This window comes from Urocampus carinirostris, chromosome 11 (assembly GCF_059441175.1).
Source record: "Urocampus carinirostris isolate Australia breed hairy pipefish chromosome 11, RoL_Ucar_1.0, whole genome shotgun sequence".
Taxonomy (NCBI): Eukaryota; Metazoa; Chordata; class Actinopteri; order Syngnathiformes; family Syngnathidae; genus Urocampus; species Urocampus carinirostris.
In genome coordinates, this window is record NC_142359.1 from 26,109,361 (window position 1) to 26,134,715 (window position 25,355).

The following is a 25,355-nucleotide window of genomic DNA, read 5'->3' on the forward strand; positions in this document are numbered from 1 at the left end:
ACATGTACAATATAACATGTTAAACTACATAAATAAACAAGTTTGAAAAAAAATATGGTGTAAGATTATTTTGTAAGGGAAAATACGACAGTTAGTAAGGGCATGGAGCCGTGGAGGTTGACAGGTATAAAATGAAAAATCCAGAATAAAGACAGAGAAGAAAAATCTAGAAAAGGGCAGTTGGATGGAAAAGAAAAAAAGCAGAAGATGACAAAAAGAAAAAAGGGTAGGGTGACAAATCCAAAATAAAGAAAGAGGAATCCAGAAAAAGGCCATATATAGAAAAGACTAGAAAGAAAAATCCAGAGAAAAGGCACATGGATAAAAGATTGAAAAGTAAGTGAAAGAAAAATCAAGAAAAGGAGTAGATGCAGAAATCTGGGATTAAGGCAAGATATATATAGGGAAAAACACAGAAAAAAGTCAGAAAGAAAGATCCAGCGAAAAGGCAGGAAGAAAATGAAGAAAATGAGGCTGATAGAAAAATCCGAGATAAAGGTAGAAAGAACCGTCTTGGGGGGGGGCAGAAAGAACAAACAAAAACGGATGCCAATTAAAAAAAATCCAAAAACGGGCATATACCTGTACATATAAAATTTCTGGGAGAATAAAGGAACGATGAAAAGAAAACCCCACGAAGATGTAACAGGAAAACAAAAATGCAGAAAAATCAAAAATGGGGTTGAAATAAAAAGAAATACAGAAAACAGGTACATTTCAATAAGAGAATCCAGAAAGAAGTTCAGAACAAATATTCCAGTAAAAGAGCGCAGTTGGAGTACTAAAAGGCAGTTAGATGGTTAGAAAATCTTTAGAAAGAAGGAAGATGGATGAAAAATTCAGCGAAAAACTCAGGGAATTGGATAGAAAAATATGTCGTATAGAAATATCCAGGAAAAAGAGGAGACAGATATTAATCTATGCATAGAGATGGATCCGTCACATTGTTATTTTTTTCGCAGACTTTTCACACGACCCAGGACGCAACCATGAACGATGGCTCTCTTGAGAAAAAGTGAGAGCGTAATACGTTTCTTGAAAATCAGAATTAAAAACATCTTCCATGTTTGATATTTATGTCACCTCCATAAAGTCAATCAGGTCCTGCTGCTGCTGCTGCTGCTGATGCTCTACCTGCTTCTGCACGCTTCGCTAGTCAAAGACTCCAGTTCCAGAAGCAACTTTTTTCAAGGTTACCGGCAAACATTTGGAAGTCCCGGGGAGGGAAAAAGCGAAGCGGTCATCCCCGTCGTCGTCTGCGCTTCGGAGGAGAGGATGGGCGCAACCATGGCAACCGTCAACAGCATCCGTAGCAACACAGAAGCTGACGTGCTCTTTTATATCGTTACTCTACGGGACGCTGTTACATTCACCAGGTTATTTTCTATATATTTTTGATATTTTCACATGCAGTGAAATGTATTGGTATTTTCTAGCATTTATTTACTGATTCACTAGTTTTCTTTGGGCTTCATTCTTCCAGACGTTACATCGAGGAAAGCCAACTGAAGGGTATCAAATACAAGATTTTGGAGTTTGACCCGATGGTTCTAGTGGGGAAAGTGAAGCCAGACTCTTCCAGACCGGATCTTTTGCATCCCGTAAGTTTGATTTGGGGAGAGTAAATCATTTCAATTAAAAATTAAAAATGTGTTTTTCAGCTGAACTTTGTACGCTTTTACCTTCCTCTGCTCGAGCTGAAGCACGAAAGGGTCATCTATTTGGACGATGATGTCATTGTGCAAGGTACGAGAGGGGCTCTGTTACTGATAGAAACTACCACCCGAGAAAAAGAATAATATTGAAAAATCCAGGAAAACAAGTCCGATAGATAAATCTAGAAAAAAGCCATGAGTTTAAAAATTCAGGGGGGCAGAAGGGCATGAGTCAAAATCCAGGATAGGGTAGATGGATTGAAGAATCCAGAAAAGGGGGGAAGCAAAAAGGGAAATCCAGAAGCAGGGCGGCACAATCCAGACAAAGTCAGGTGGGGATAACTCCAGAAAATGGCAAATAGCTAGAAATGGGCAGGACTCAAAATCCAGGAAATGGTAGATGGATTGAAATATAGAAAAGTGGCACATAGTTTGAAATTTTCAGGGAAAAAAAAATCAAAGTCCCGAGATGGGCCGCTGAAAGAAAAATTCAGAAAAAAAGCAAATAGAGACAAAAAAATCCCAAACAAGTGCAGACAGATGGAAAATCAGGGGAAAAGGACAGATTCATATGAAAATCCCTAAAAAGGGAAGACATACATAAAAATTCAGGTGGATACAGACATCTAAAAAAATTCAGGACCAGAGCTTGATTAGAAACATCCTGAAGGAAGTATTTTGCTGCATAGGAAAATCCAGGTATAACAGATGAATCAGATAGATGGATAAATCCAGAAAAGCGACATATGAGGAAATCTGGAAAAGCTAAAATGGATGAAGAAAAATTGACAAATAACTTTTGACCTGCTTCTCCTGTCACAAGATTTGTGAAGTGCTTGATGCGTGTCGTTTTTTTCTGGAACTTTCTTTCTCAGGTGACATCCAGAATCTGTTTGCAATCGACCTGAAGCCGCACCACGCCGCCGCCTTCGCCAGCGACTGCAAGCTGCCCTCCACCCGCGAGATGTTGGTCGGCGACGGCATGCAGGTAGGCGTGGTCATCAAAGGCCAATCGGCATCCGGATGACGACCATGATCGTCGTTCATTCCCCTATTCTAGACGACCTACATGGGCTTTCTGGACTACAGGAAGCAAGAAGTGAAAGATCTAGGTATCAATCCTAACGACTGCTCCTTCAACCCCGGCGTGTTTGTGGCGGATATCCGGGAATGGAAAAAGCAGAAGATCACCAAACAGCTTCAGAAGTTCATGGAGGACAATGTGAGGTACAAGGCAATTTTGTCACAATTTGACTATCAACAATAGCTCATTCCAAAAAAAATAATGCCAGGTTCGATCTGCAACCTCGGTGGAAGTGTTTCAATCTAGGCTCAAAAACCTTCGAATTCTGTAGCTTATGAATGACCGATATTTCAGGTTGACATTATCTGTGTATTGTTTGGTAATGCATCAGCCTGGTCATCCTGGAAGGGGGGTGACCTCATGTGCAGCCCATTCTCAAAGTTTCTTCATTTACTCACGCTGAGTATTTTAAGTTTTTCCTTGTCCTCATGTAGGTTTTAGATCGGGTCATAATGTAATAATAGTCTGTTGTCTGTCCAGCCCTTTGAGACTTCTTGTTATTAAGGGCTGTACAATTAAACATGACTTGCCTTATTTATTCTCTCGTAATTTATTCGACTTATTCAAAAAGAACTGATTTACTAGTATTACCATGGACCTCATTCTTGTAGGCCTTTTACTGGTGTCATAAGACATCAGGAATCATCGGGCAATGGGCAGGGGACACCCTGAACTGGTTGCCAGCCAATTGCAGGGCACACAGGGACAGACAACTCACTCACTCAGTCACACCTAGGGACAATTTGGACCAGCCAATCCACCTGAAATGCATGTCTTTGGAATGTGGGAAGAAATGTGCCCGGAGGAAACTCACGCAAGCACGGGGAGAACATACAAACTCTGCACAGTAAGTCCGGTAGCTGGATTTGAACCCATACAAGAGGTTCCCAAGACCTTAGAACTATGCCGCACATGCACTAACCAGGCATAGGTATCGTATATTTACAAATTTACTGGTACTACTATTACGGGCTTCATACATTTAGGCCTCTTCCCTTTGACACAAGACATGCAGGGTATAAATCCGTCACGAATGGCTGCCACTCCAGCAAGCTGCCGTGTTATTTTCGCTACTTTTGTAAATTATTGTTTATTTTTTGCTTATATCTTCAGTGTTTGCCTCGCCTTGCAGCATTTTGGATTACTTTCTATCCTATGCTATGGATATGGGTTATAACGCACAAAAATGCGTTTATTCGAGGAATCAACTTGTGAATTTCCCTGCGGGGATGAATAAAGTATCTAACTAGTATGGAAAATTGTTTTTGCACCTTCCGGGTTCCACACGATTCTGATGTCACAAGACATGCAGTTATTTATTTATTTATATGTAGTAATGTATATTTACTCATTGAATAGTATTACCAGTACTATGGGCTTCATTCTTTTTGGCCTCCTCCTGGTACAAGTCCCTGCTGTCACAAAACATGCACATATATTGACTCAGTTACTAATATTACTACGGACTTCAGTCTTTTGGCCCTCTTCATGGTATCACAAGACTCTGATTTTGCAAGACAGCCACATATTTATGATATATTTACTCATTTTCTAGAATTACTATGGGCTTTATTCTTTTAGAACTTATTGTCTCTTAAGACCTTGATGTTACAAGACAGCCACATATTCATGATATATTTACTCATTTCCTAGAATTATTGGGGCCTCCTTCATTTTGGCCTTCTCCTTGTGGCCCAAGAATACAGGGTGTGTGGGAGGTCAACCAAAGGGGTCAAACTTTGTAGATACAATGCCAGGAGAGCAGCAAAGTAAGAATGTAAGTGTGCAATGCGGTTTCTCCCACGTGCATAAATCAAGCTCAAGTGTCCGTCGTCTTTGTTGTTTTGGATTGAACAAGGCCCAAACAAAAGGGCCTGGCCTTTCCCCGCATTACTCTGTTTCAACCAGGGTTTGTGTGTCGATCTTAATGGGTATAATCTGTGACCTGAACCAGGCAAAACCTGTACAGCAGCGCCATGGCAGGTGGCGTGGCCACGCCCCCTATGCTTGTCGTTTTCCACGACAAATACACCGCACTGGACCCGAGCTGGCACGTCAGACATCTTGGTAAGCAAGATCCTCATCCCGATCGGCCGATTTACAAAAGACACGAAAAATCGATATGTTTTAGGTTGGAGTCCGGATGGCGGGTACCCCGAGAGTTTCTTGCAGAAGGCAAAGTTATTGCACTGGAACGGCCCTTTCAAACCGTGGGGGCACCCCGCCGTCCACAGGGAGCGCTGGGAACACTGGTTTGTACCAGATCCAACCGGAAGATTCTCTTTAAAGAGGCCAAACAGGAGGAATTAATAAGGACCGCGGAACGGCAATCTCTTTCAGATGTATCCATTTTCCTGTCTTCCTTTTTTCCTCTCAATCCATCCTTCTTTTCTTGCTCTCCCTCTTTCCATTCTTTCTTCCTTCCTAAAATCCTTCTTTCCTTCCTTCCTTCCTTATAACTGCTTAATTCCTTTCTCTCTTTCCTTCTTTCCTTTCTCTCCTTTCTTCCTTCTTTCCTTTCTTAGTTCTTTCCTTCCTTCCTTCCTTCCTTCCTTCCTTCCTTCCTTCTTCCCATCCTTCCCTCCTTCCATTTTTCCCAATAACTTTCTTTGATTCCTTTCCTTTGTTTCTTCATTCTTTCCTTCTTTCCTTCCTGCCTTCCTGCATTACTTCCAGGCCGAGTAGTGTAAGATATTTGTGTCATTAACTATTATGTGGGAGCAGAATTTCCTTCTACGCATCTTTTAATGTATCCAATGCGAGATCAAGAATAAATTATGATAAAAAAGGGGTGTATTAAAACATATTGTGTCTAATTGGTTGTCCAATTTACAGCCCAGGATTTTTATGACTCATATCCATCCATCCATCCATTATCTGCACCGCTTATCCTCAGTAGGGTCGCGGGGGTGGTGGAGCCTATCCCAGCTATCTTTGGGCAGTGGGCAGGGGACACCCTGATCTGGTTGCCAGCCAATCGCAGGGCACACAGGGACAGACAATTAGCTCGCTCATTCATACCTAGGGACAATTTGGACTGGCCAATGAACCTGACATGCATGTTTTTGGAATGTGGGAGGTAACCGGAGTGCCTGGAGGAAGCCCGTGCAAGCACGGGGAGAACATGCAAGCTCCACACAGGAAGGTTTGATCCCATGAACTCAGAACTGTGCCGCACATGTGCAAACCACTGCCCATACAGATATTAATATAATATCTACCTCAGTTAGCTTTGTAGGGTTAGCATGTAAACATTAGGTGGAATCCGACTAGCTGCTAGCAAAGACTTCGACGACAGACTGACTGTCACACACCAACAACAGGTTTACGAATCAAAATGGTAGAAGGTTAGCTCTGTAGTGTCAGTATGCAAACACTAGCAGGTATGCGGGTAGCAGTTTAAAAAGATTTGAGAAAAAAACAAGTGAATGTAACTCACAAAAAAAAAAGTTTATAAATCAAAACAGTAGTAAGTTAGATCTTTAGTGTTAGCGTGTTAACATTAGCCAAAACCAGGCTAGGAGCTGACAAAAAGGTGTCAGCAAACACATGGACCTTTGAGAAAATGTCTCCCATTTTGATCTCTATCTATTTCCTTTTTGTGCGTATAAAATAATGCAGAAACTCTGCCCGCAAGTGAAACCTAGCTTAGAACAGCTCGCCTCACTTTGACGTCATCATAACATCGCTCCTTCTGAAGCCATTTTACATTTTTATTTTGATGAAAACAAAAAACCCACTTTACCTCTATTTTAGCATAGAAAAAATTGGATTTCTAGAAATTGGGTCACTGAGATAAAAATAATGAATGTCTCTCAACTTCTTGCGCCTTGACTCTGAAAAGACCGAAATGTTAGTTTTTGGTTCATCTAAATGCTGTGACTTGTTCTAAAAACTGCTCTGAACATTAAAAGATGTAATATCACCCAGAGTGATTATTACTAGAACAGCTTTTTTTCATGTTCGCAACGTAGCTTAAATTCGCCCTATGCTTTCTCAATCGGATGCAGAGATCATAATTCATGCGTTTGTTACCTCCCATCTCGATTGATGTAATGTACTACTCTCCGGAGTCCCAAAGTCCAACATCAAGAGCCTTCAGCTGGTACAAAATGCTGCAGCAAGGCTTTTAACTAAGACAAGAAAGTTTGATAACATTACATGCTTTTTAGCTAACCTGCATTGGCTCCCGGTCAGCTTAAGATGGGATTTTAAGGTTCTCTTGGTATAATACAAAATCATGCATGGACTTGCTCCCTCAGATCTGCAGACCCTTCTACCTACCGAGGGAGTTTAGCGCGACCATCATTACTGCCGTGTACGTGCCCCCCAGCGCTAATACGAAGGAGGCAATGGACGTTCTCTACCGAACTGTGAGTGAACTGCAGCATGCTTACACCGAGTGCATTTTTATTGCGGCGGGGGACTTTAACCAGGCCAATATGAAAACAGTTCTCCCGCATTTCCATCAGCATGTAAACTTTGCTACAAGAGGTAGGAACACATTAGACCTGGCCTACACAAACATCAAAGGTGCATATAAAGCAGCCCCCCGCCCCCACCTTGGCTCATCAGATCACCTTTCTGTTATGCTAATTCCAGCATACAAGCCCCTGCTGACCAGAGAAAAACCTACAGTGAAGCAGGTGAGGGTGTGGTCTGAGGGGGCAATGGAGGCACTACAGGACTGCTTTGATTGCACTGATTGGGACATGTTTAAATCGGCTGCCACTTACAACAACAAAATAAATATAGATGAGTACGCCATTTCTGTGTCAGCCTACATCAGTAAATGCGCAGAAGACGTCAGCAATACCAAAACTATATGCACCCGTGCCAGTCAGAAGCCCTGGATGACTGCTGAGATACGCAAACAACTAAAAGTACGGAACCTTGCCTTTAAATCTGGTGACAAGGAGGCGCTGAGATCAGCGAGGGCTAACCTGAACCATGCTATCAGACTAGCAAAGCGAACGCACAGTCAAAAAATCCAGGACCGTTTCCTCAGCACAACCAACACCAGGGATATGTGGAAAGGCATTCAGGCCATCACCAGATACAAGCCAACCACCGCCCCAGTGCAGGACACTAGCATGGACTTTCTGAATGACCTCAACAAATTCTTTGGAAGGTTCGAGGCACAAAACGGCACCCCTGCAGCGAAAGCGGTTCCAAATCAGGACGAAAGAGCACTCCACCTGGACTCAACCGACGTGAGGAAGACCCTGAGAGGGGTCAACACAAGGAAGGCTCCTGGCCCGGACAACATTCCGGGGCGGGTACTTAGGGAGTGCGCCGATCAGCTGGCTTGTGTACTAACAGACATTTTCAACACCTCGCTAGACCAAGCCAAAGTACCATCATGCTTCAAAATTGCCAACATCATCCCAGTGCCAAAGAAACCCCAGATCTTATCATTCAACGACTACCGGCCCGTTGCACTGACTCCTATCATAATGAAGTGCTTTGAGAGACTGGTTAAAGAGCACATCACCTCCAGTCTCCCCTCCTCATTCGACCCCTTTCAGTTTGCCTACCGGACAAACCGCTCCACCAGGGATGCCATCTCCTCTGCGCTTCACCTGAGCCTGACACACCTAGAGGAGAAGAACACCCATGTGCGGATGCTGTTCCTGGACTTCAGTTCAGCATTCAACACCATCATCCCACAACATCTGGTAGACAAAATGAGACTCCTGGGTTTCAACACCCCCCTGCGGAACTGGCTGCTGGACTTCCTCAGTGACAGACCCCAATCAGTGCGGATAGGTCAGAACATCTCAGATGTCATCTACCTCAGCACGGGCTCCCCCCAAGGCTGTGTCCTGAGCCCCTTGCTGTTCACCTTGATGACACACGACTGCGTCCCTAGGTCCGCCACAAACCACATCGTGAAGTATGCTGACGACACAACAGTGGTGGGCCTCATCAGGGACGACAACGACCTGGCCTACAGAGAGGAGGTGGAGCAGTTGGTCGGCTGGTGCAGGGACAACAGCCTGGTCCTGAATGTTGACAAAACTAAAGAGATCATTGTCGACTTTAGGAAAAACCTGCCCAACCATGCCCCACTTTGCATCAACAACAAGGCTGTGGAGGTTGTCAGCAGTATCAAGTTCCTAGGGTGCACATTACAAACAAACTCACCTGGTCCGTGAACACTGCATCACTGGTTAAGAGGGCACAGCAGCGCCTGTACTTCCTGCGGAGGATGAGGAGAGCCCACCTGCCCCGACCCTCCCTCATCGCATTCTACAGGGGCACCATAGAGAGTATCCTGACCAGCTGTATCTCTGTGTGGTGTGGAGGCTGCAGCGCTACCGACTGGGGTAGTGTGAGGAGGGTAACGAGGACAGCAGAGAAAATAATCGGGACTACACTTCCCTCCATTCAGGACATTGGCCAGAAGCGCTGCCTATCCCATGCTAAGAACATTATCGGGGACCCCTCTCACCCCCATCATGGACTGTTCACTCTGCTAGCCTCTGGGAAGAGGTACTGCAGTGTGCGGTGCAGGACCACCAGGTTCCGCAATAGTCTAGTCCCCCTGGCCATTAGACTGTTAAATGGTCAATCTAACATATAGTTAACCTAAATCTAAACGGCTGCTAATCTGACTTTTTGCACTACTGGCAGTTCTTTATAGCTTGCCACTCCTTGCACATTTGCTCTCTGCACTATTGTACTTACAGCGTTATTGTTACAGTGTTAATGTTACTGTTTACCTGACTTGTTAACCTGACTGCCCATTTTGCACATCTGGTTAGCTACTCCTCTTGCACTATCGGCACTATGGTAAAATACTATACGTAGCCATAATACAATACAACTTTTATTTATATCTGTACATTCAAGGAAATTGTGCGGGTTAGATGTATCGACATTTCGTTCTGTATACACGTGTACTAGAATGACAATAAAGTAGATCTGAATCTGAATCTGAATCTGAATCTGAATATCTTTCAGATTTAATTTCCCCCTTATGTTCGCTCTGAAAATGCTGGTCTACTTGTGATCCCAAGAGCCAAGAAGAGATCCGCAGGTTCGAGAGCATTCCCCATTCGGGCCCCGGTGCTGTGAAATGCTCTTCCCCCTGAGATCCGATCTGCAACCTTAGTGGAAATGTTTGAATCTAAGCTTAAAACACACTTCTATGCTATGGCATATGAATAACTTATATGTTATGTTGACAATACCTGTGTATTATTTGCCCTCATGTAGGTTTTGGATCAGGGGGTGGTGTCATAATGGTCTGTGGTTCGCAGTAGTCTGTGGTCTGTGCAGCCTTTTGAGTCTCTTTGTGGTTAAGGGCGTCACAAATAAACATGACTTGACTTGACAATGTTAAGATCTGATCAGGCCACCTCCATAATCACTCAGGACAGGAAACTGGAATCGACTGTTTTTATGGGAGTGCAAAATCGGAGCTATTATCTGAGTTTTGGACGGAATTGGAAAAAAATACGATACAGACTTCTGGTTTGATAGACGACCGATATTTGGGTTGATATTGGACTGTTATCAATCTTGGTTTAGGCCAACCTTTATGATTACTCAGGAACAGAAACTCGAATCGTCTGCTTGCTTGTGAGCGTAATTATGGGAGGCAAAACCGGAATTGATCCGATACAGATTTCTGCGCTGATACTTGACTCATACACATTGTTTCCCAGGGCCCTCACCACCCCTAAACAAGCGTGCAATACTGTGAAAATATATAGCTTGCGACTAACAGTATTTGGGTATTTTTTTGTTGTTTTTGCTAAATGTTATTGCACTACTGTTACGATGCACTATTCTTTCAAGGCACTGTTATTATACTCAGGCCAGTCTCGAAGCACAACCTTTTAATTATATTTGTCTATTTATCGTAACAAACTTATTTTTCTCTTTAAAGTCTTTACTACATATTTACCATGGAGTGCTTTGTCTAATCTTGTTCCACACCATGATTCACCTCGTTGATATCAATGACAATAGAGAAAATTAAATACTGTTAGAGCTATGAGTGTTTTATTGTTGTACTATACACATGTGGAAATGTTTCTCGTGTCATCTGCCTTTCATTTTTTGTTCAGTTAGAGCTACCAGGTGTACCAATATATTCTGCATCTACATTCCTTTATCTTTGGTTCAGTCGGACCCAGTTAGTGTTACAGCTTTTTATCTCATTGTCTGCCGGCACTCTCATTGTTCTGGCCATGTTTGGGAATATTTTTGCCGTTCACCTTTATGTTTTGTTCCATTAAAAGTAGCTGATATTTCATCATCATTTCCCTTTAATGTTTTGTGTTACTTAGAGTTAAGCTAGTGTTTCAACATTATGCTTCATATTCTTCTTTATATTTCTATCCACATCTAAGTAAGAATAGGAACATCTACCGACAAATTTGTGTCCTCTAAATGAGTGTTTCTTAACGGGTGCGTCAGGACCCAAGAGCGGGTCACAGACCAATTTTTCAGTGTCAAAAATAAATCAAATAAGAAAAAAAACAGATGTTCAATTATGCTACTTAACAGTGAGTGGTGTTAAAGCTCTGCTCGATCTCTTCTTTCCCTTCAGTCAATCGAGGCCATCCAACAGAGGGCCTGCATTTTATTTTATTGTGATTATGTTGGTTTTATTTCCTTCCTTTATTGGAAGGTACAATAAATGGTTTCAAATTGTTGTACTTCTAGCTTTTTACCCGTATGATTGTATTATCTACATAATCAAATAAAAATATTTGGGGTATTGGCTATTTTAAAGCAGTTTTAAGAGGTTGCTTCCATGCGATGTTGGCTTTTATGCAATAGTAAGGGAAACTATCACTTGATTATAGTTTGAATGTGCCTTTGTTTGTTTGTTATCCTTAAAAAATGGCTGAACGAAGCAAAAGATTACATCCAGGTGCTGTTTATATTCTTGCAACAAATATATCCATTTGGGGCCCGCAAACGATTAATCAAGATGTCTTTTGCCTTAGTGCTCGGAACTACGGGGCAGAGCTTTCCTCCCAATGTTTCTTCTTTCGGTGAGGCGTTGTACTTTTTTTGTTACAAAGTTTAATTTTCCTTCGTGCTCGTTACGCTCACACGCTATCACTTCATTTAAATATTGTTTTCTGTCTAAACCAATCAGATTATTTTGTATTCATGTGACCTCACTTCTAGCCAATAAGATGTGTTCTCCTATGCCTGTACTTTCCAATAAATGAGTTCCAATGAGCCCAACTTGGTAATCCATCTTGGAAACCCATCTTGGAAGTTCCGACTCAGAGTGTGCTCTTTTCTCCATCCTAATACAATCTCGAGTTTTAATCTCGACAGCAAGTATATACGGTAAGCTACGTTTTATTTTTGCTTGTAATTTGTCCTTTTTTTCTAAATGTGAATATATTCAACTAGCTCTTCTTTTAAATGCACATTCCTTTCATCTGATAAATTTGAGAAGTGATTTATTTTCCCCTGCGACTGGCTGGCAACCAGTTCAGGAAGTCTCTTGCCAACTGCCCAAAGATAACTGGGACGGGCTCCAGCACCCCCGTGACCCTACTGAGGATAAGCGATGTAGATAATGGATGGATGAATGAATGAATGATTTGGGTGGAATTCTGGGTTAGTTGAGAACCACTAGTCTAGATCATAATATTGAAAGAACACAAGCAGTCTGATTTTAACTGTTTGACGTGACAACCAAGCATAGAATATACGATGTCCTCAACAGAGAGGTCAAGTTAACTTGCTCTGCAATGGTTTTAAATTATTTTGAATTTACAAATATACATACTAAACAGGTAACTAGAAACACGAAGAATTCTGTGTCCTTTAATTTTTAAATTCAAAAGAATCGGCAACATGGAATTTAAAAAATGCAACTTGATGTTGTTTGTACGAAGGACAGAAGAGAGGAAACATCGACTTTTTTTAATTGTTTGAAATTAGTTTTTGAATTTTAAATATGTTATTCAAATGAAATTGGGTTAAACACGCGGTGAACAATTTTCTTCTTCAAATATTGCACTTGAAATAACCGTAAAAGAGCATTAATAGATGCGGGACGTCACTACCAGACGTCACACGCCATTTTACAAATATTTTCATTTTTTATTTTTTAATGTTTTTTATATTTTTGTGTCTGATTTAAAACTCAAATGACTCGACTTCAAAGTATTTTTTTTCAAATAAAAAAGTGGATATTAGGAAAGTGTCAAATCAAGTCCGAAGTGACGTTAGATTTTGTTGGGTTTGTTTTCCTCTTCGTTTATTGTTGTGTCCTACTCATACGTACAGCGACCTTGGTGTTGTAAAAGGTGCTTCGAAATACATTGGATCATTATTATATTCATGCTTATGGTTATTATTATTATTATTGGTATTGTTATTATTATTATTATTATTATTGTTTACGTTAAAAGATAAAATCACTAAATATCATAGAAAGATGAGGGTGGGATGAATTTGCAGGAAACACACACGAGAAAAAAAGTCGCGTGTTTAGCGTCCTAAGGGACGAAAATAAATTTATTTCCTAAGTGTTCGTCGAGCGGTGCGTTTAAGTGTCTTCGTTAATCAGAACTTCCGTGGGCCGTCGTGAAACATCGCACACTTTCAGGGAATTTTACATTTCTGCATACAATTAAAGATTCACATATTTGTAAACAGTTTCGGGTTGCTAAATTCTCTGCATGATGATTTCCACCCAGGTACAAATTCAATTCACCAGATTTATTCTGATTATATACTTGATTCGTATGATTATCGTTCCAAAATAAGAATAAAAGAATAAACTCTCAAATAAAATAGAAATTCAACAACAATAAACTGTATATCACAGCATCTACAGTTATCATATTATTTCAAAGGAAATTACAGCTTTAAAAAGCAAATCACGAGTTACTGTGCCACAATCTCTTGGATTAAAGTGATGATTGCAGCCTTCAATTTTCAAATGTTCCACCCCACCTATGTTAATTTTATTTTACATGAATTTATTTATTTTGGTTTTGTTTCGTGTACCATAAACGTATAAACTCTCAATCCATGATTCCGACATATGGTGCTATTTCTCCCGACTATTTCCTTTTCTAGCGACTTATGCTTTAACTCACTTTTGTTATTTTTAGATTTGTTCTTCACTGTCGCTCGCTTTCCACAACTGCCAGCTGCATCCAAATGGAGGACAACGGCGCCGGCGCTGCTAATCCTGCGCAGCCCCAACTGGGCATCTTCTCGATGTCCACTCAACATCTCAGCCAGTTGCCGCGCCAGGGAGCCGTCAACTTGGACTTCAGCGATCTGTCCTACACCATCCAGGAAGGGCCCTGCTACAAGAAGACAGGTTAAGTCATTGCCTAGCAATGGAACCCAGATTACCTATTTCTCGGAAAAATGTTCCAATATCCAATATCAGTCCGCAAAAGAAATATAGATTTAATTGGAACTCACGTACAAGAAGTCAATCCCAGTTTCCACTCCAGAGTAATTCAAGAGTTGACCTGATCCAATATTTAATTGAACTGTGTTTATTGTCATTGATATCAACGTTGTGAAACCTTATATGCAACAACATTAGACATGGCACTCCAGGGTAAACATGTAAGAAAGACTTTAAAGAGAAAAAAGATTAAAGACTGTCAGGAGAGATAAATAAATAATTTTATTTATTTTATTTATTATTTTAATAAATAATTTCAAAGTAGTGCTTAGAGACTGACCTAACTCATAAAATAGCAATGAAAGAATCTTGCAGCGTAACAGTAGTCGTTCAATAATAAGTTTTGCACGCTTGTGCAGGGCGGTGATAAGAGAATAATATTATTATCAGCCAAACATATCTGTGTATTCGATCAATTCCATCTAAACTCTGATATTAGCTCCAATAAGTCCAGTTTCTGGTCAGATGTGATTGAAGAGGTGGCCTTATCTGATATTGAGATTGGTCCAATATCGGCTCAGAAATTTGTATCAAATTTCATCCAAAACGAGTCCAGTTCTTGCTTCTGAGTGTTTTTTAAAATGGTCTGCTCTAACCCAGAAATCTGGATCATATTCCAAAACTCTGATTCTGGCTCCAAAAATTGCTTTTCAATGCAAGCAGTTAATACCCGTATCCTTACCGGAGTAATTATAGAGATGGCCTGATCCAATACTGACAATAGTCCGACATTGCCCCAAAAACCTGTATCGTTTCTTTTTCGGATTGCAATTCAATTTGAGGGGAGCGGGACTGAGATTAGATCCGATCATCCAAACCTGAATCTGGACTCCAAATCTAGAATTGGAAAATGTGTAGTGAAGATATTAGATTGGTTGATATCGGCCCAGGCTGCAATATCGGTATCATAATGGAAGATGATTAACCCCATTTTTTTTTCTATTTCTTTGGATCAGGTTCGAAAACCCTGTTGAAGAATCTGTCTGGGCAATTCAACAGCAAAGAGCTCATCGCCATCATGGGACTTTCCGGAGCCGGCAAATCCTCCATGATGAACGTCCTGGCGGGGTACAGGTATAAAGGCCGGGCTGGGACGCAAATCCTCTAAATGGGTTTTTCTGCAATGGTCTGAATCCTTCGCAGGGAGACGGGCGTGACGGGTAAAATCCTGGTCAACGGTCATCCCAGAGACTTGGATAAATTCCAAAAGATGTCCTGCTACATCATGCAAAGCGATGTGCTTATGCCGCACCTATCCACCAAGGAGGCCATGATGGTATGTTTATAAAAACTAAAAAAGTATTAAAAAGAACGGAAGAAGTGCTGAAAATAAACAAAAATGTCTCAAAAACACTGAAAAGTTTTGAAAAATGGTGAAAAGTAAGCAAAAAGTACAAAAATTTATGGAATAATTGTGAAATAAAGTACTAGGTTTAGTCACGTGCTGTTAATAACAGGTCAAGTCTGGTTTAAAACTCAATCAATCTCAAAATAGGCACTTGTTGTTAAAAACGAGTCACTTATGAACACTCCTTGATTAAAAGGAATCATTTTCAGTTTGCACTAGGCACTTCCAGTTTAAAACTTGCACTTTTCATTCAACGCAGTTCACTTCCGGATTGTCATGGTCACTTCCATTCTCAAGATCAGGCCCTTACGGTTCAAAATGAGTCTCTTCTAGTTGAAATTGGGTCACCTGTGGTTTAAAAAGGTCACTTTAGGTCTCAAAAACAAGCACTTGCAAGTCAGTTTCAGTCTAAAATAAGCTTACTCACTGCCACTTAAATGAATAAACATTGAATCCCCTGTTTTCTGTATATTAGGTGGCCGCCAATCTGAAACTCAACGAGCCCATGAACGTCAAGGAGAAAATCGTAAGTCCTTCCACGTCAAGTATCGCTTTTGGGATTGTTTTGCTGATTACGATTCCTGGTTGGTTGCAGGTAAATGAACTTCTGAGTTCTTTGGGTCTGACCGACTGCGCTGAAACCCGAACTGAAAATTTGTCAGGGGGCCAGTCCAAAAGGTTGGCCATTGGTCTGGAGCTGGTCAACAATCCACCGGTCATGTTCTTCGATGAGCCCATCAGGTGTGATGTTCCATGATGACGTCTTCAATTATTAATTCTCTCAAATTACAAAACCATCTTTTAAATGTCAATTCTTTTGTCTTGTTTTTATTTTGTAATGTTGGAAAAAAAGTTTTAATTCATTCAAAGTTTCCAAATGTATTCCAAAATTTCATGTTCAGCATGTTTTATAGTTTTATTGACTGGGTTTACTTTTTATACACTGGTTTTCAGTTTTATAGACGTGCTTTTAGTCTCATTGACTAATATTCCGTTTTATAGACTGGCTTTCAGTTTTGTTGCCTGGACTTCAGTTAAATGAAACTTATGGTCAAAACTTAAACAGTCAATAAAACTGAATGCAAGTCATTGAGACTGAGTCAATAAAACTGAAAGTCAGCCTTAAATAAGGAAAACCAATCAATAACACTGATATCTAGTCCATTAAACTGAAAGCTGGTTTATGAAACTGAGATCTAGCCTCTTAAATTGAAAGTGAGATAGTAATACTAATAGTCGTTCAATAAAACGGAATCAAACTGAAAGATAGTGAATAAGACTGAAAGCCTTTCTATAAAACTGAAAGCGGGTCCGTAAAACTGAAAGTCAATCAAAAAAACTGAAACCCAGTCTATGAAACTGAAAGCCAGTAAAAATGTACCTCATTCCAAATGTCAATCTGGACTCCAATCTGGACTGAGAAGGTCAAGCTTCTCCTTTTAAAAGAAAGACCATCCCGAAAACTAGTCTACAATCAGTTTGATTTTGGGAATTTGTGTCTCAGTGGGTTGGACTGCTCAACGTCCTTCCAGGTCATCTCTCTCCTCAAGTGTCTTGCTAACGGGGGACGGACCGTCATCTGCACCATCCATCAGCCCAGCTGGAGAGTCTCTCAAATGTTCGACAAGGTAATGGATTTGGGGTTTGATTCACTCTTTAAATCATTCATTTAGCTGAAGCGACGAGTTTCATATTTCTATCAAGACCGACACAGTCAGAAAAATCTCTGCGTTTTGTAATCTGAGGTGTCAAGAGTTTGTGCTTCACATGGGGCACCGATATATGGTCGCGTTTGACTTCAAGGAACCTCTTTTTTAACTTTCCCAGAATAAAGTGCATTTGCAACTCCACTACACTAGGGGGCAGTGGCATGCTCAGTGTCAGAGTGTTTTGTTTACATTTAACCTCCACGCAGAACATTAATCTCAGGGTATAATCATTGAGTATGAAGTGTAGACATTAAGTGTAGCCTGCCCTCAAGTGACCCAATAAAGAGTGTTTTATCTTCCGAGGGGGGTTTTGACAGAAAATAATTGAGAAGATTAAGGTTAAGGGTTAAAGTCAAGGGTCAGTTTGGTGGATTAGGAATTAGTTAGGGTTAGGGATTTGAGTGAAGGGGGTTAGGGTTAGGAGTTATGGGGTGAAGGTTAGACAGTTAAGGTTAGGAGGTCGAGGTTTGGGTTACTAGGTTAGGGATAGGTGTTAGGGTTAGGGGTGGAGGGTAAGAGTAATGAGTTTCGGGGGTTAATGTTAGGGGTGAGTCGTTAGATTAGTGGGTTTGGGTTTGAGGGTTAGGGGGTTAGTGGGGTGGATTTAGAGGTCAGGGTTACTGGGTTAGTGATAAAGGTTGGAATTATGGAGTAAGTAGTTACATCTGTTAGTTAGGTTGGCCATTGGGGTAATGGTTGGCACTAGGAATTAGAGGTTCAAGTCAGAGAGGTAGGATTAGGAGTTATTAGGGGATTAGGAGTGAGCAGTGGGTTAAGGAGTTAGGGTTAACAGGTTAGGGGTTAGTGCTGGGGGAAGGGGTTACGGTTTGCTGTTATGTGTTTAAGCATAGGGGCTTAGTTCTTAAATTAGTTGGCTTATGGTTAGGGGGTTAGGAGGGTCGGGTGATGGTCACTGTGTTAGATTAGGGGGCTCGAGTTGGGAGGGTAGGGTTAATAGTTATGGGGACAACAGTTCCGCTTGGAATAATTCGAACTTTCCTTTCAGTGTCGCTGGGGGACTGTTTTGTCTGAGTTGTTGCTGAGGTTGGGGGAGGGAAGCAGCTGCGGTACCTGTGCTTTGTTTAAAACTTGGCACCTTACAAGCTGAAGTTGCTCTCTTCTCCCCATTAGTTGTACATCCTGAGTCGAGGCGAATGCATCTACCAGGGGACGGTGCAACACCTGATCCCTCACCTGAGCCAACTCAACCTGGTTTGCCATGAGTGTGAACCCTTCGCCGATTTTAGTGAGAATTGCAAGCACCCTCTGCTTTCTCGTCATGTTATTACCCTGGTTTCCCCCTTCAGTCATGGACGTGGCGACTGGGACGTACGGGGACATGCACGCCGTCTTGGTCGAGGCGGCACAGGGGAGTCAATGTTGTGATGACAGCAGGAGAAACCTGGTGGGAGAGGAGGCTCGCTCCTCCGGCAGCGAATTGGTAAGACATCCCGAAGACTTGGAACAGTTCTAGATTTCAGATTCAAGAAAAAGTGATGTATTTATTTTTAGTTCATAATTTATATTTGAATTACTTGAATTTAGACGCTACTGAAAATAAGCAGTGCAGATGGTGGATGGATGGATGAAAAAAATAAATACACAAATTCGTAGAAAATAGATGAAATAAAGATAAAAATTATAACAAACTATTTATACAGTCTTTAATTAAAAAGTAAAAATAAAATGAAAGAAATAAATAAAAATAAAACACATATATATATATATATATATATATATATATATATATATATATATATATATATATATATATATAAACAGATAACAAAAATAATACAATGACAAAAATATTGGATTAGATTTAAGAATAGAGAATAAAATAACCCCCGCTACCCTACTGAGGATAAGCGGTGCAGATAACGGATGGATGGATGAATGGAATAAAATAACGTGTTTTATTTTTGAAAATGAAAACAAGTTGTAAAAAATACATACCACATACATTTAAACAAATGAGAAATGTAAGATTGAAATGAATAAAATAATAAATTATATATAAAAAACATGAAATATTATTGATGAAAATTAGTTACTTATTTATTTTTTAATACAGAATTAAAATATATACATATACAATATTTGAATTAGTAAAAAATAGATAGTAGACACGGTGCAAATTTTGATTAAAATATAACGAATGAACAAAAAAGAATTTTCCAAATAACTAATTCAAAAATTAAAGAAATAATAGAATATAGATTAAATAACTCGCCCCCAAAAACTAAAAAAGTGCTTTCTTTCTGCAGTCATTGGCTCCCCTGCCCAATGCTCGAGACTTTGCCACCAGTACCTTGCAACAGTTCTACATCCTCTTCAAAAGAGACCTGGTATCCAAATACAGAGACGCGGTAAGACTTTTCCGTCCCAAAGAGTTCTGAGACTATTGTGAGGATTGTTATTGAGGGGACGGTCTCTGAAGGTTCTGACCCACCTCCAAGTGGCCTCCCACATCGTGATCGGCATCTTGATCGGTCTCCTTTTCCTCGATATCGGAAACGACGCCCAAAACGCCTTCAACAACTCCTCCCTCCTTTTCTTATCTATGCTGTTCCTGATGTTTGGCGCCATGATGCCAACCGTCCTCACTTGTGAGCAATGCAGAAGGTGGAGGGACTCATTAAGGTGGCACGCTTAGAACCAATTGGGTTTTTTGTTGTCCAGTTCCTCTGGAGATGGCGGTTTTTGTCAGGGAACATTTGAACTCCTGGTACAGCTTTAATGCCTACTACATGGCCAAAAGCTGTGCGGCCATCCCCTTTCAGGTAAGATTTGCAGCACCTTGTTTTTTTTGGGACCGATGGTTGTGTACCCTCCTGGAACTCTTCAGTTCATCCTTTGCTATGGACTTGCTCTTTCTTCTCCTGGAATATCCACCTTTTTGGGCCGTTTTTAGATTTTTTTTTCTTTCTTTCTTCCTTTCTTGCATTTTTATTTCATTTGCCCATTTCCTGGAATTTTCCCATTTTCTTTTCCATTTTTTTTATCTGCCTTTTGAACCCTGTTTTTTTTTATTCTGCCTTCCGCTCCAGGGGATTTTCTCTATCTGGATATTTTGTCTTTTCTTTCCAGATTTTACCATTTATCTGTCCTCCACTGGATTTTTCTTTCTGACCGTCTTAAGGATTTTCCTTTTTTTCCATTTTTGCTAGATTTTTCTATCCGACTTTCCTCCTGGATTTTTTTATTACAGGACATCACTCTTCTTTTCCTGAACTTGATTTTTTTATCTTTCTGGTTTTCCCACATTTTCCTTCTATCTTTCTGCCTCTTTTGGGTATTTTATCCAATTTATCAGCTGTTTTTTTTATGGATTTTATATCTGCCTAACTGCCTATTTTGCTGGGTTTTTATAGCTACATGTATTTTTCTAAGTGTACCTATCTGCCCCTTTACTGTATTTGTCAAGCGGTCTATTGCCCCTTTCTGGATTTTTCTGTGTATCTGAATTTTTTTCTTTTTTGGATATGTCCTTTACCTTTTTGCCCTTTTGGGAGAAAAAAAATCGTCCTTTTTGTGGATCTGTATCCCCCCTTTCTCATTTAACTTTTTAAGTGACCTCTTTCTTTATTTCCATATCTTTCTGCTTTTGTATCTGGATTTTCTTTGCACATCTACTTTTTCTGGGGTTTCCTACCCGCCCCTTTTCTGGATTTTTCTATTCCTCAAATGACCCTTTTTCTGCAATTTTCTGTCTATCTGAATACACTTTTCAGGATTTTTGTTATATTTTTCTGCCGCTTTCGTGTTAGACACATCTGCAAGAGATCAGCAACCAATCAGCGTCCGACTCAGGTGCCCCGCATCAGTAATGATGACATTTTGGGGATTTTTGATCCCTTTTCTGGATTTTCAAATTTCTTTTTTTTTTCCTCGGCGGAACCATCTACGTGCCTTCTTTCAGTTTTTTTTTCTTTTTGCTGATTATCCAGACTTTCTATCCATCTAAATAGCCTTTGTGCTGGATATTTCTATGTATCAGCCTTTTTTTATGGGAGTTTTTATCTGAATTTTTTTTCTGGGTTTTTCCTTATTCGCCTTGCTGGATTTTTCTGTCGGTCTTATTACCTCTTTTCTGCATTTTCTCATTAGCCACATTTTTTTTTGCAGGATATTTCTATCTTTGTTCCTTTTTCCCCCTGATTTTTGATCTGTTTTCTTCTTCTGGGTTTTCCTATTTCCCCTTTTTCTAGATATTTATATGTGTCTAGTTGCCCTTGAATGGTTTTTCTAGCTAGCTAACTGTTTTGCTGGATTTTTCTATCCCCCTTTCAGATATTCTATCTATCTGTCTTGTGGCACCAGAAAGAGGCCAAAAAGAATGAATTCCGTAGTAATATTAGTAAACGAGTACAAATATCATAATTTCTTGCAGATGATCTGTCCAGTCCTGTACTGCAGCATCGTTTACTGGATGACGAGCCAGCCTCCAGAAGCGATTCGGTTCCTGCTGTTCCTGGCCTTGTCCACAGCCATCGCCCTGGTGGCGCAGTCCCTTGGGCTGCTCATCGGGGTGGTGACTCCGTCAATGCAGGTGGAACTTTCTATATGGAAAATCCTGATCCAGAAAAAGAAAATGGTGGATGAAAAGAACCTAAAAAAGACAGATATTCACCTTCTGGATTTGGATTCGCTATGGTTAGAGGCTTCTCTTTAATTCATTTGATTTCCTTGTGATCAATGATAACTCCCAGGTAGCGACCTTCACTGGACCGATCACAGCCCTCCCCATCATCCTCTTTTCTGGATTTTTTGTGAAATTCAGCATGATGCCGTACTACCTGCAGTGGATCTCCTACGTCTTTTACGGCAGGTAACTTTGGCACCTTATTAATAAACTCCCATTTCTGAATTAGTTCCTTTTTTAATAACTATTAAACAAAATACATAACTACAAGAAATCATATTAAAAACAAAAAAATCAACTAAAACAAATAAAATAACATGCTTAACTAAAATAAATGTTATGACTTCATATTTAATTAAAAAAAATGTTAAACTTGAATTAAATACTATCTATCTACCGAACATAATTCTTTAAGATGAGTGACCAACAGCAAGACAAACCCATATACAAAAACAAAGAAAAGAAAAAAAGGAAAAACTAGTAAAAACACAAAATATTTGACCATGGCACAACATCAATCACAGGAACCACACCATTAAAAAGCATACATTCAACAAGCATACTAACCATTCAACCATAGCCATGCCACCTTTGTTCAAGCATTCAGCAGTACAACTATCCGACCCAGGCGCCTTCCTGTCTTTCATTTCTTTCACTGCCTCTTGCACCTCCCATGTTTCCACAGGCTTTACTTTTAAATCACCCAACACTTATTCTCCCCATACCACCAAACGCCTCGACTCTCGAGTCTCACCTCTCTCCCATCCTCCACATTCAGCAACTCCTCAAAATACTCTGCCCATCTCGTCCTGACTGCACTACCCCTAACCAGCAATCTACCAATCTAAGTTAAATACAATTTGAATAAATGATATCATATGTTATTCTAAAAAAATGGTCATTAAAATAAAACATTTACTTTTAAATAAGTAAAAAAATGTGTGCATATAATAGATTGTAACAAATAATATATTATCTCCTGTTCTTGTCTTGCATCGTCCTCAATATGACTACATCGATTCGATTCTGGGGGAAAACAAAACAAAAAACGCGAAACAAAAAAGTATAAACTAAGGGAATTATTTCTGGTTCTGGATTTTTAAAGAGATCCGGCCCGTCTCGATCTCCGGCCCGGTTATGTGATTTGCAAACCCTATCTTTCCCTCTCAGGTACGGCTTTGAGGGCGTGATCCTATCCATTTACGGAATGAACCGAAGCGATCTTCAGTGCGACGTGGAGCAATGTAATTTCCAGGACCCGCAACAAGTTATACACTTGATGGATGTGGAGGACGCCAAACTCTTCGTGGATTTTATCGTCCTGGGAATTTTTTTTATTTTCATCCGCGTGGCCACCTATTTGTTCCTGCGCTACAAAATATCCTCCAATCGCTGAGCTATGCTAATGACCATTAGCCGTTGTTTGTGCACGTAACTCAAGTGAAATTCTCGAAAAAGTCACATTTTTTGCTCTGCATCTTCCTTACAAAGTTTTTGTTTTGATCTCATATCCTTTAGATGATTGTAGGTTATTTGCTTTCCGGATTCCCGTAAAGAAAATCGCTCGTGATTGTTTTTTATCATTTGTAGCATATAGCCTGACACATGGTTTATTATGCACGTGTCAAAAATAAAAACCTTGAAAAAGTCAAATTTGTCCTGTGTTTATTTCTCCCTCTGGCAAAGATGTGTTGATGAATGCTTTTAGCTTCTCTCGTTAGATTATTGTAATTTCCTGCTCACTGGGTCCCTAAAAATAGGTCCTTGTAGTTTTCTGCTTCTTGGACCCCCCGAAAATAGATTGTGTCAATTTTTCAGTTCTGAGGAATCCCGAAAAATAGATTAGTGTATTTTCCTTCTCTCTGAATTCCCCGAAATAGGTTATTTCAATTTGATCTGATGAAGCCCTCCCTAGACTCCCCCAAAATAGATTTGTATTACCGGTTCTGAAGACTTTTGAAATTTTGATTATTCAAATTCTAATGATTGCTGGATTCTTCAAGGTAGATTTTTATATGATATTTTTGACATTTTTATATGATAATTCCCAGCTCTGAAGACACCCTAAAAATAGATTATTGGGATAATATGCTCCCTGGACTCCCTCAAAATAAATTATTTCAACTCCAACCTCTACGGATTCCCCAAGAAATAGATTATCCTGCTTTTCTTTGTCTTTATATTTTCTTTTTTATTATTTTTGCATGTCTTTTCTTTATCTTCTTTTTTTCCCCTTCTTTCTCTTCTTTCTTTCTACCCACCTCTTTGTCTTTTTCCTTTCCCTGTTCTTCATTTCCTTTTAGTTAGTAGGTTAATGTCCTTGAGTAAGTAAGGGTTCCACACAACACTGTTATATTCTAACCCGGGTCTAACATAAACGCAAAACATTCGAACTAAGAATGCTGGGTTCTTGTAAAAGTTTCTGTAAATGTTTGATGCTATGTTATTGGCTTTGTTGGTAATTTTGGCGATATGCGTGATAAACTTTAAGTTTGAAGTAAGAGTGACACCCAGATCCTTATGTTCAGTAACAACATGCAAATCATGATCATTAATGTTATACAGCGGAACAGAACCATGTAAAAACGACTGTGCTAAGCATTTATGAGATGACAATTGCAGTCGCCACTTTTCGGACCAAAGAAAAACTGATTTAATGTCATTTTGGAGAGAATCAATTGTTCCTGTCACCTGGGTTTTTGGTAAGAAAGCTGACAGTTTAGCATCATCGGCAAAAATTGAGATGTCACTACTTTGAATGGCCTCAGGTAGGTCGTTCACAAAAAACAGAAATAATAATGGTCCTAGTACTGAGCCCTGCGGTACCCCACTACAAACTTCCGACCACGCTGAAAGAACATCATCAATTTTTACGCATTGTTTACGATTTGACAAATATGCTGTTATCCATTCAGGCAGTTTTCCCCTAATACCATAGCATTTCAGTTTTTGTAAAAGCTTGTTATGAGACACTTTATCAAAAGCCTTGCAAAAGTCTAAGTAAACAACATGACCAGCCATATTGTGAACAAAAAACATACTGGTAATATTATTCAAATGAGCTATTAAGTTAGTCATGGTAGAATGTCCGGACCTAAACCCATGTTGTTTAAACGTAAAAAGATTGTGCTCCTGTATAAATTTCCAAATGGCTTCTGAGATAATTTTCTCAAACACTTTACAGACGCGGGCAGCACGGCGGCGCAGTGGTTAGCGCTTGTGCGGCACAGTTCATGTCATGGGAACCTGTCGTGGGTTCAAATCCAGCTCCAGACTTCCTGTGCGGAGTTTGTATGTTCTCCCCGTGCTTGCGTGGGTTTCCTCCGGGCACTCCGGTTGCCTCCCACGTTCCAAAAACATGCATTTCAGGTGAATTGGCCGGTCCAAATTGTCCCTAGGTGTGAATGAGCGAATGAGTTGTCTGTCCCTGTGTGCCCTGCGATTGGCTGGCAACCAGTTCAGGGTGTCCCCTGCCCACTGCCCGGAGATGACTGGGAT

General features: G+C 40.3%; 2 protein-coding genes across 2 annotated transcripts; both read left to right on the forward strand.

Moving 5' to 3' along the window:
• Nucleotides 1-944: 944 nt before the first annotated feature.
• Nucleotides 945-5,464, forward strand: LOC148356952 (glycosyltransferase 8 domain-containing protein 2-like). Its single transcript, XM_088347746.1, has 8 exons — nt 945-1,015; nt 1,094-1,376; nt 1,484-1,601; nt 1,662-1,746; nt 2,531-2,643; nt 2,716-2,882; nt 4,694-4,806; nt 4,871-5,464. Exons 1-8 carry the CDS (start codon nt 997-999, stop codon nt 5,047-5,049), a joined length of 1,077 nt encoding a protein of 358 aa, XP_088203872.1. The 5' UTR covers nt 945-996; the 3' UTR covers nt 5,050-5,464.
• A 6,453-nt stretch (nt 5,465-11,917) lies between these two features.
• Nucleotides 11,918-23,510, forward strand: LOC148356953 (ATP-binding cassette sub-family G member 4-like). Its single transcript, XM_088347705.1, has 15 exons — nt 11,918-12,060; nt 13,845-14,059; nt 15,112-15,229; nt 15,299-15,431; nt 15,979-16,029; nt 16,099-16,244; nt 17,008-17,131; nt 18,344-18,458; nt 18,520-18,653; nt 19,480-19,581; nt 19,653-19,821; nt 19,895-19,995; nt 21,606-21,764; nt 21,925-22,043; nt 23,028-23,510. Exons 1-15 carry the CDS (start codon nt 11,933-11,935, stop codon nt 23,251-23,253), a joined length of 2,040 nt encoding a protein of 679 aa, XP_088203831.1. The 5' UTR covers nt 11,918-11,932; the 3' UTR covers nt 23,254-23,510.
• The last annotated feature ends 1,845 nt before the right edge of the window (nt 23,511-25,355 follow it).